The sequence below is a fragment of the Quercus robur genome, chromosome 8, assembly GCF_932294415.1.
Source record: "Quercus robur chromosome 8, dhQueRobu3.1, whole genome shotgun sequence".
Taxonomy (NCBI): Eukaryota; Viridiplantae; Streptophyta; class Magnoliopsida; order Fagales; family Fagaceae; genus Quercus; species Quercus robur.
Window position 1 is genome coordinate 52,868,746 of NC_065541.1, and position 11,477 is coordinate 52,880,222.

The 11,477-nt window shown below is 34.1% G+C and overlaps 2 protein-coding genes across 2 annotated transcripts; both read left to right on the forward strand.

Annotated features, from left to right (window-relative positions):
* The first annotated feature begins 231 nt into the window (after nt 1–231).
* On the forward strand, nt 232–1,887 carry LOC126696985 (uncharacterized). The gene is made up of 3 exons (XM_050393773.1): nt 232–559; nt 1,121–1,267; nt 1,410–1,887. The coding sequence occupies exons 1-3, from the start codon at nt 341–343 to the stop codon at nt 1,551–1,553; spliced, it is 510 nt and encodes a 169-aa protein (XP_050249730.1). The 5' UTR covers nt 232–340; the 3' UTR covers nt 1,554–1,887.
* A 3,905-nt stretch (nt 1,888–5,792) lies between these two features.
* LOC126694030 (uncharacterized) lies at nt 5,793–11,477 on the forward strand (the record flags this gene model as incomplete). The annotated part of the gene is made up of 3 exons (XM_050390058.1): nt 5,793–6,032; nt 6,131–6,277; nt 11,090–11,477. Coding segments are annotated over 3 exons (534 nt in total), but the record flags the coding sequence as incomplete, so codon positions are not given.

The following is an 11,477-nucleotide window of genomic DNA, read 5'->3' on the forward strand; positions in this document are numbered from 1 at the left end:
TTTTTTTTTTTTTTTTTTTTTTTTTTTTTTGAGGGGAGACTTCTCATGATAAGACAATAATACGGAGTTCTATGTATATATATTGGTATTATGGTGGTCCAAAATTTTATTAATAATTATTGAACCATGCAACAAAAACACATTAATTTTATATATATATATATATATATTGCGCCACTTTTAGAAAAATTATGATATATAAAGATTAAAATTACTTCAAACTTTTGTTAGTAGAATTCTGTTAGAGAGAGAGAGAGAGAGAGAGAGAGAGAGAGAGAGACAGAGAGAAGCAAAGGCGATTCCTTCAATAACCAGTTATATAAATCATATCCAAGAGTCGATGTCTGGTTCAATAACAGTCTCCAATACCGAGGAAAAACATCCTCAATATGTGTCTGCGGTCAAGCTTATGTTTGAGGACGAAGAAATTTCCGGTTCTGTCCCAGAAATTTGCAATACAAAGGACTTTTACTCTGATCTGATTCGCGCCCATCTCAAGCCCCAAACAATCCTACGTGGCCGAGTCTCCTGCCTGCTCTCCATCACACCCGCTATCAATGTAACAATTTCTACTTTTCTTTCTCTCTTTTGTTTTTTCGTCATTAATTTTAATTTTTTGGTTCGTTGTATTCTGGGAACTGTTTGGTTACCAAGAAAATGTATAGGAAAAGAAATTGAAGGAAAAATCTCTACCTGTAAAAGATAAAAACTGAAGTTTATTTATTAATTTATTAAGATTTTGGCTTTGCACTTTCTGGGTATGAGTAAGAGGGAAATCGTTTAGGCTTTGTTTGACTGCTGAGAAAATGAAACCACAAAAGTAGATTGGGTTTTTTTCTTTCTTTTTCCATTAATTAGAGGTAGACAGTCTACAGAAGTGAAATTCTAGGATCAGGATGTCTGAAAACAAAAAAAGTCAAATCACGATTACTTTTTTTTTTTAAGAAAAATTTTTAGTTTAAGCAATGTAAAATTAGATGTGTAAAATTTGCAAAAGTTTTGCAAATGTGTACAATGTACATTTGTTTAGTCTAAAAATTTACATAAACAGAACAATGTAAACCTATAATTACTTTTTTTATTTGTGTATTATCATTGATTCATTATCATGGCTATGTAGAATGTGTATCGTTCAGTACATGGAGGGGCAGTGGCATCTATTGCAGAGATAGTGTCAATTGCTTGTGCTAGAACTGTGGTGGCTGAGAGTAAGGAACTCTTTCTTGGGGAATTGAGCATATCATATCTCTCTGGTGCTCAAACTAATGTAAGTTTTTCTTCCTTGAAATAATGTCAATTCTTACTCCTAATAAAGTGTACTCTCTCTTGTTATGTTGTGTAATAGACTATTATCAATATGCCAAGAAGCCCCACAAGTGAAATTGCATTTTTTTTTTCTCTATACACAGGCAGAGGTGTTAGTGGATGGGTCTGTAGTGAGGAGTGGAAGAAATTTGACTGTAGTGGCAGTGGAGTTCAAACTCAACAAGACTGAGCAGTTGATCTATACTGCTCGTGCTACTTTCTATCATATGCCCGTCGCCAAGTTGTGAAGTCTTTGCGGTTTGACATATTTGAATGTTGGAATTTTAATTTGAATCCCTCCCCAATTAACATGTCTAAACTTGCTAAAATTTGCAGTGATTCAGCATAGTATATGACATACATGATATTTAGCTGATAATGGTCTTTCACATCTGATATGCAAAAAAAAATTGGTGTAAAATTTGCAGTGATTCAGCATAGTATATGACATACATGATATTTAGCTGATAATGGTCTTTCACATCTGATATGTGAAAAATTTGGTGGGATGTTGTTGTAAAATAAAATAATTTAGTGTTTTGCCAAATGTTTGAAGTTAATTGCGGAATAGTGTTGAAGTCATGCTGAATTCTGTACTTTTAAGTGCCAAATTTAACTGCTGAGTGGTTTGAATTTAAGTGATTTTGGTACTTTTAGTGCCAAACTCATTGCTGCCAAACTTGGTGCTGCCAAATTTAAGGTCCCTAGCTGATTTTTTAGCTATGAGCCTTCGAGTATGGTCCCTTTTCATTTGCCTCTCTCTCTCTCTCTCTCTCTCTCTCTCTCTCTCTCTCTCTCTCTCTCTCTCTCTCTCTCTCTCTCTCTCTCTCTCTGTATGTAATTGACATTGTTACAGGCAGGACTATCCAATCACCCGCAAAACTCGACTTGCCTGATACGACATGTTACAGTCAGTTCCAATGCCTGTGGTGGCTAGTGAAACTCTTTGAAACCCAATTCTTTCAGGTTTAGTTTTGAGTTTCCACACTTGTGGAGTCATTCTTAAAGCAGCATATATTATATAGGTTTGGATTAGGTTTTTTAATAACTAATTTGCTTATGTACAGATTTTTAACTAAGCGACTCAACGAATTTTTGTTATTTTTATTTTTATTTTTTAAGTATAACTATAATCTTGCCAACTTTTAGCAGAAAAGTTAATTTAAAAAAATTAAATTTATAGGTGATTTAACTTTATTTCGTGTTTTATGTATAACATGCATGTATATTCTTTTCTTCTTTTGTGGAATTATTAAATTAGTAGAGTATTAGAATTAATTGTAGGAAAATAAACTTAAAGATTTATGTTTTATTCAACTATCATCTTGGAGTTTTTTTTTTTTTTTTTTTTTTTTTTTGGGGTATTGAAAGAAATATGAAATCCAAGAGTCTTTTAACTCAATTAGTATATTTTAGTATTTTCTACGGAGATATGTAGGACTCAAATGTCCCCACACATCCATTGTAATTATTGAATTATAAAATAATAAAATAAAAAAAATCCAATAGTATGGGTTTTTTTTTTTAATTTTCTTTTGGTGTGAAAAAAATAGAGGTCATTCTAAGTTGACTTGACAAATTGGATTAGGGTCATAGGAATAACAACCAATTTTAATTCAAAAGTTTTGTGTTAGAATTTGATCAACTATTTGCCAAGTTTAAAAGTGCATTTGGAATGTTCGTTTGGGAACGGTTTATTTAGTTAAAATTGAAAACTTTTTACTGAAAGTACTGTAAATAAAGCTAAAAGCTAGCTAAAATAGTACTGTGAGATCCATGAATAATTCCAAAAAGTGAAATGAGACCTATGAATAGTAGTAAAAATAAGCTAAATAGTAAAAAAAAAGTTACGTTTTTCAGTCAATGCCAAACGCAATTTAAGCTTTAGCTTAAATTAATTTGTAGTCTTTTTTGTACTATTCATGGATCTCATTGCATTGTATGTGGGCCCATATTGTTGGAAAAAATCAGCTTATTTTTTGTATGTGCATTGGCTGTTGTGTTCTTAATTCAAATCCAATTTTTTGTATGTTATGGTATTTTTTTTTTTTTTTGTCAAACTCTAGTTGACTGTTGTAATTGATAATACTTAGAAAATCAGTAGGCTGAATAGCACGGATTTTGATGATGTTGAGGGTCTGAAAAAGAAGAAACGAAAGATCAGAGGAGAACGGGGTTGACCGGTCACAAATCCTCCAATGATAAAGTTAGTCTTTTCTTCTGGAATAGGGAATTGTGTCTTGAAAAAAAAAAAAAAAAACTTACCTTTGTTTGTCGGAGATTCGTGCTTTTATAGGTTCAGGAAATGGTTATCTATTGAATAACTTCCCCTACCTTTACGGAGTCCGGAAAGTTTAGAGTACACCTCCATAACTGCCATGGAGGTTATCTTTTATGCTCCTTTTTCCTATAACTGTCGCTGAGCTCGTCATAAGCAATGATGGACGGAAGGTCGTCTAAAAGCTGTAGAGTGGATGCGACGAACTCGTCCAAAAACCTCTATGGACGAGCATGTCAAGGACGAGTAGCTCGTTTTCTGTTTATTCCTTCTCTGGACGACCACTATGGACGAACATGGACTTGGGTCATTTTTAGACGCCATCAGTTATAATTACCATTAATATTATGGTATTTTTTGGTAACTCTAGTTGATAGTTTTGATGAAATATGTATCTTAATTGGAGCATAACAAACTTGATAGTAAATTATAGCTAAGCCAAAAAACGATTTTTATATTATTGTTGTTGTTATTAAATATTTTTTTTTCATGTTTGAAAGTTATTTTGCATATTCAAGTATTAAAATAGAGCCATTCATCAAAAAAGCATTAAAATAGAGCTAAAATTTCACAATTTTTTTCCTATAGTAGTTTCAACATTGTTAGCTTTTTCATATGGTTAGTAAAAAAAAAAAAAAAAAAAAGGTAATTAGCTATCTTTTAGCTTTTTTATACAATACTAACTAAATAAGTTGTTTCCAAACAGATCATAAATATAACGCCTCTAATTCACGCGGGAGAAGGGGATGAAAGTCATGGAAGTTAATTTGCCAAAATGCAAACTTAAGTTTATATACACAATGAATTTCAAAATTTCATGAGATTTTTTTGGTTATGATTAGTATATAATAAAAACAATGTCAATGGAAATTGTGGGAGGTCCGAGGACCGAAGAGGATTAGAACACGAAAACATATCGTACATTTACAATCCCACCCGTAGAAAGGTATCCGCCCCGAAGACTTCACCGACACCGAGGATGTGAGGGGATACATAATGGTGTTTCATGAGAGCTTGTGGAGAAGAGGAAGGACCATGAGGGGGGCAAAGACAGTGGGAGGAAGTTTCCTAGAAAGGCATACCTTCCCCCTCCGCATTAAATGCACTACAACAACCTTATCAGCTACATTAATGAGGAAATGACACTTGAACTGTTTTTCACATCTAGCAACCCCTTCTACCATCTTCAGTAGAACTTTGATGGGACAAGTATCCTGAGAAAAGCCCTGATGCATATAGATGGAGGGTTAGGATGCAAGAAGGAAGGATATATAAGGGAGGGGAACCTCCTAGTTAAAGGGTTGAACATTTTTTCTTGAAGAATGAGAGAAAATGAAATACTGTGAGACATTGTGTAAAACCAGGAATATTCATGTATAAGAAACCAATCCTCGGAAAAACCCGAGGAGAGAATTATTCGTGGCAATTACTTGAATTACACCCTTATAATACTTTGAGTTCTTTGGCCATAAACTTGAGCTTAGTTTTGAACTGCACTTGAACTGTTTTTCTCACTCTCTACAAAAATTCTATTATTTGGGCTTGCTTTGAAGGACAAGGCATTACTATTTTAAATGAGCTTGGGCCATCAATTTCTGTGTACTTACATAAATTTATATGATTTTTTTTTTTTTGGCATTAATTATAATTTTCCATTTCACATATTGTAGAAAAATAAAAAGAATGAATTTGGCTTTTTAGTAAAGAACAAAATCTGGTATGTATCTAATAAATAAATAAAATCCGTTATTTATGCAACATTTAGAAAAGTAAAGTGCATTTTAGTTTTAAAGAAAAGGAAATGTAGCATGCATTTGCGAGCAGATGAACTTGCATTTTGCATTTTTTTAGTGGGTCTTATGGGTATTGTTCACAAACTACCAAGAACTGAAAAACGCAGCCATGGGTTTTGCTATAGTGTTTTGCTTTTAAAAAATTATTTTGTTACAATGTTTTCAGTAATAAGTTTTTTATTTTCAGCAAAATAAGTAGTATTTAAGCAGACCCGTATTTGTCCAAATTAGGAATTTTGCTGCGTCATACCTAAGTAATTATTTAGCATTTTGAGAGCACGACACGAGGATGTTGTATTATATGAAAAGAGGTTGTATCATGATTCATGTCTCTGTAGCCGATGGACCGTCAAGGAAAAAGAAAGAGGAAGAGGGAGAAGGAAAAAAAATTGGAAAAACCGATAGCGACTCCTTGACCAAAGGCAGAAGCAACGTCGTTGAATTCCTCAAAAACAATAGCTAACGACGTTTCTGCTGAATATGTTTCCGTTATCACTGGTTTCTTTAAAAAATTAGGAGTTTCACACTCCAATTCTATCCCAGATTTTTGCAATACCAAGTACTTCTACTCCCATCTCATTCGCGACGCAATCAAACCCGACCAAGTCCTACGTGGCCGAATCACCTGTCTCTTAACTGTCACACCCGTTCTCGCTGTAACCAACTCTCCTCTGTTTTTCTCTAAATCTAGTTTTTTTTTTTTTTTTTTTTTTTTCATCAAAAGTCGATTTTTTTTTTTTCCTGGGGTTTGCAGAATATCTATGGTTCGTTGCATGCAGGGGCTATTGCGGCAATTGCTGAGATGGTGTCAATCGCTTGTGCTAGAACCGTGGTGGCTGAGGAAAAGGATATTTTTCTTAGAGATATGAGCATTTCATATCTCTCCGCTGCTCCAATCCATGTGAGTTTTTTGGGTTCACTTTTTGGCTACTCAGTTTGTGCTTCTTTCAATTCAACTGTTGTGCAAGTTTTTAAAAACCGGCGGTACGGTGAAAGAACCGGTCAAGGAGCTAATTATCGGTTTTCTAGTTAGACCGAGGTCCGACCGATGGTTGAATAGATGATGTCAATAATTTAATTATTATTTTTTAAATTATATAAATAATTAATAATTTTTAAATTATATATAAAAATATATATATTAACAAGTGTGTGTAAAAGTAAAACAAGTGTAAAATATTTCACAAAAATCATTCAGTCACTCATCTCTCCCTACTCTTTCGACACTATGCTTTCTCCCAAAAAAAAAAAAAAAGTTTCCATTCCACAAACCAAACCTCCAACCTCCGATCCACTCCAAAATGCCACTCATCACCGGCCATTGATCCACTCATCGGCGCCACTCATCATCGATTGCATGTCCACCGCCATCAGCCCCACCCACTGATTCACCTACCTGAGTTTTTTTTTCTTTTTTCTTTCCGTTATCCTCCATCATCGTCGGCCCCACTGTTTCTTGGCCACCTCCACCGTCGTTGATTCATTCTTTTAATCTTAGTTCTGGATTTTTTTTTTTTCCTTTATTGCTGCGTAACTTTATCAATTTGGGTTTTTGGATGGTTTATGGGTCATGGGTGGCTAGGTTTGTGGGTTGTGGTGGATGGTTGGGATGTTTTGTGGGTCTTGGTGGTGGCTGAGTTGTGGGTTTTGGGTGGGTAGTTGAAATGGTTTGTGGGTAGAGCAGACTAGGAGTGAGCTCAAAGGGCGAGGGCGTGTCGTTGTGCCGTTGTGCGTGAGGCAGAGAGAACAGAGTGAGGTAGAGAGTAGAGACTAGAGAGAGCTTGAGTTGAGTTGAGCGGCCTTGAGAGCTTGAGGTGAGTGAGAGAGTGAGGTAGATGAGAAGAGGAGGCGTGAATCGTGAGGTGAGAGTGAGATGGCTGATGAGAAGAGTGAGTCAGTGAGGACTTTAGGTTAGTTTTGAGGAGCAGAAAAAACGACATAGTTTTGAGGAGCAAAAAACTTAAAAACGACGTAGTTTAGTTTGAGGAGCAAAACCGATTTGACTGCACCAGTTTTCGGTTCTTAGGTTGAACTGGCCGATTTTTACTATTTACCGGTTTTTAAGCCATTTCCGATTTTATACCATAACTGGACCGGATTGAAGGCTGGTTCCCGGTTGAACTAATTGGACCAACTAGTCCGGTCCCCTTTTTAAAACTATGCTGTTGTGTTATCTACTTCTACAAATTAGAGATGTTTTTTCTAGGGTCCGGCTCTTCTCCAGACCCATGACAAAAACTCACTGTAGAAATGGCAAGAGAGAAGTCAGTATCAAACTACAAAAAAGACGAACAAACCAACCAGTGCAGATCCAAACCGGTGAAACACACACAACCACAACTAGAAATTAGCATTTAGCATTTAGCTCACACACAGAGGAAACCTTTGTTGTTGTTCCGCAATTTCTCAGCCCATTCTTTCTCCCTCTCTTGCAGCTCTGTTTGTGATGGTTTCTCAGATTCGATACAGTGGTGTTTGGTGTGTGAGTCGTCGGTTGCTGTGGAAGAGTGGGGGTAAAAGAGAAATAAATAATAATATGATGTGGCCTTGTTTTTACAGTTAGATTTTATAGTTGCCACGTGTCATTCATTTGTTTTATAGGAGCCGGACCCCTTTTTTTATACTATTCTTTTATTATTATTATTATTTTTTTTTTTTTTGGGAGAAACTACTATCTTAACCTGATTATATGTGGAGAATGTAGGATATTTTTTTTGGATTTTTTTGGTGGGACTCAAATTGCATTCTATCTAGCACTTGATGTCTCAAAAGGGTTTTTAGATATTTAAGAATTATAAATTTATATTGTGGATTGGGGTGTGCCTGCCATTTGATTCTGGCTTCATAAAATCTGTGTGCCATAATCGTTGAGTGCTTAGAGCATGGTATTGATGGTGCCGAAAATTTAGTTATTTGACATCATAAAAAGTTACTTTATCTATTTTTACAACCTCACTTTATAAAAAATTCAACATCAATGGTTTTATTTAACATTCAACATAATAAAATAATATATTTACTACAATAAACAACTACCACCACCAACACAATAAAATAATACATATGTAGCTCAGCATCAAAATAATATGGGTTTGGCTCTATTGATGCTGCTCACTTTTACTATATTTTGATGGTAAATTTAGCATTTTAGCAAAATGCTTCCACCAATACTAATATTTAGAGAGGCACTATGATGATTTTTAGCTTTTCAGCATCTACATTGGTAGAGCCATAAATTTAGCAATTTGGTACTACCCAAAACTATTTTATCTATTTTACCTTCTCATTTTATAACACATTCAACATTAATGGTTCTATTTTTTTAAGCTACTTCATTTAATTATAAATTTTTATTTTATTTTGGTTAAATTATAAATTTCTATCATAACTCGTGTTTTATTTATTCATAAACATTTTTTTTATAACAAATCGTGTTAGGGGAACTTAAATACAAACATTTAATTAGTAATTTTGCATCTCATAAAGAAAGAAAAATAGATTTCAAATTTGAAAAAATTGTATAAAAAATTAAATAAATATGATTTAATTTATATCTTAATATAAAAAAAGAGCCCGACCTAAAGTTTTCTCTTTAGTCCCCAAAATTCATCCGGTCAACCCCATTCAAATTGCATTCTGCCTAACATTTGAAGTAGAATAAGTTTTAGAATTTTAAGATTTACAAACAAGATGGTTTTACAACTTTCTGTCGTGAATTGGGATGTCCTGCCATTTGATGCTATCATCATACATCTGATGCCACCATTTTTTAGCTAGAAAGGCACTGTTAAGAGTTTTAGCTTTTCTTTAGTGTCGGAGTGTTTCTGTGAAATGCCAAACTCAAGTTGCCTTGGAATATAATGTGATGGCGAATGGGGTGCAAAGCTGACCATATGCAGACCAAAGGCTAGGGTTATTGGAAAGATATAACTGCAATCTCATTCTTCTTGGGAGAATTAGATTAAGAGTGATTAATTTATTTAATATATAGATGGTTGAATTACACCAAACTCATTTAAGGTTCCATGAAATGATGCTCCCATCAAACAATAAACAAAATGACATTCCTTATTGAAGTTTTTATAATGAAATAGATGAGTACATTCTCTCTCACATGTGACTTTTCCATGAGATAATATTAGTTAAAAAAAAAAAAAAAGGATTTCTACTTATTTATCTAAGCTTCACGGGTAGTGTCATTTCATCCATAATTTAGGTATGGATCTTTTTTTTTATTTTTTAAATGGAGTATTCCATTAAGGAAACAACAATAATGTGAGATAATATGAACATATCTTTGTTGCATTTATATGAACCTTAAAATAAAGGTTGGTATAATTTACTCTGCATAATTTTTGTCAATTAATGGTTTGTTTGGAATCCACTTATTTTGTTAAAACTGAAAACTTTTTGTTGAAAGTACTGTAGATAATGGTAAAAGTTAGTTGAAGTAGTACAATAGGACCCATGAATAGTACCAAAAAGTGCAGTAGGACCCATAAATAATACCAAAAATAAGTTGAATAGTAAAATAAGTTGGCAAAAATGATCTTACCAAACAGACACTATAGGTAACGTTTGGATTGGGCTGAAACGCAGTGTGTCTGCGTTTCAGCCCTTTTTTTTAATTTTTTTTTTAAGTGATTTTGTTGACTTTCAGCGCGTGAACAGTGCACTCGTGCACTGTTTATGGACCCACAAATATCACTTTTCAACAATTTTTTCATTAAAAATGGGTCCCACGGTATTATTTACACATTTAAAAATTATTTTGCTACAATATTTTCAATTTTCAGTTTTCAGTTGTATCCAAACGGACCCTAAATATGCTTTAAGACCCTGCATCTCAAATATGTGGCTAAAAGGATGATAATAGTGTACAGATTGAGTCATGTGTTGTATTTGTCATGAAGTATTTTTGCTAGGCCATTAATTGGGTCAGTCTCACAGAAGAAGACAATGCTTGGCTAAAGCCAACTTATGCTAACTTGTTGCCATTATATCTTTGCTTTTGTATGGTTAGCATCTAGAAAGCACTTACGCGGCTTGACACGGCGTCCAACATTTGACTCGTCAACTCTCCCTTTTTTTTTAATTCGCGTCGATTCAGGCCAAAACGAGCTGATTCTAGTGGAAATGGGAACCAATACGGCCGAAACGGCCACCGAAACAGGCTGATACGGCCGATTCCGGTCGAAACAGGCCGAAATGGGTAGCAGCTGCCATTCTTCTGCTTCATGTGGCCTTGTGAGAGGGGAAAAAAAAAAAAGGATGGAAGAAGAATAAAGGTATGTGATAAAAGAATATAAATTAAGGTGGGAAAGTCAATTATTTAATGTGGGTGGGCTTGGGAATTAGAAAATGAGTAAAGGAACCTACTTGAAATGTGGTTTTTTGTTTACAATTACCAAAAGTATTGATTTTATTAAAAACAAATCATAAATAATTGTTTTTTAATAATAAATTCTACCATTTATTTGAATTTTTTATATAAAAATATTAAATTTACTATATAAAAATATTTTTAATAATTTTTTAATTACCGAGTTCCGAAACACACCCGTGCTTCATTGGTTGGCATTAGGATATTCATACAAAATTACAAATGCTGGATGATTAATGTGATTTATTTTATTGCTTTCAAACTTCTATTCTTTTTCTCTTTTTCATTTTTCCAAATCTCCCGTGAGATGGAATTGTTATCTACACACAGGCAGAGCTGATAGTCGATGTCTCTGTGCTAAGGAGTGGAACAAATTTGACTATTAATGTTGCAGTGGAGTTCAAGCTCAAGAAAACCAGGAAGTTAGCCTATACTGCTCGTGCTACATTCTATAACATGCCCACTGCCAAGTTATGAAGATGCGGTTCAACAAATTTGAAGTTGGATATCTCAGTTTGAATCTCTACCCTTTGGGAGTAATAAAGTTTATTAGTGTCGTGTGTTGTATTGTATTTATGCTTTTTAAACACTGCTCTTATACACGTCTATATTGTTTGTATGATTTCTTTTTCTTTGGTCTTCGGGCTGTTTCTGTCGAAAACCTGCTATGAAAAAGGTTGGCTCCCTAGACAAGTTCTATGGTGCTACCTATTGGAGA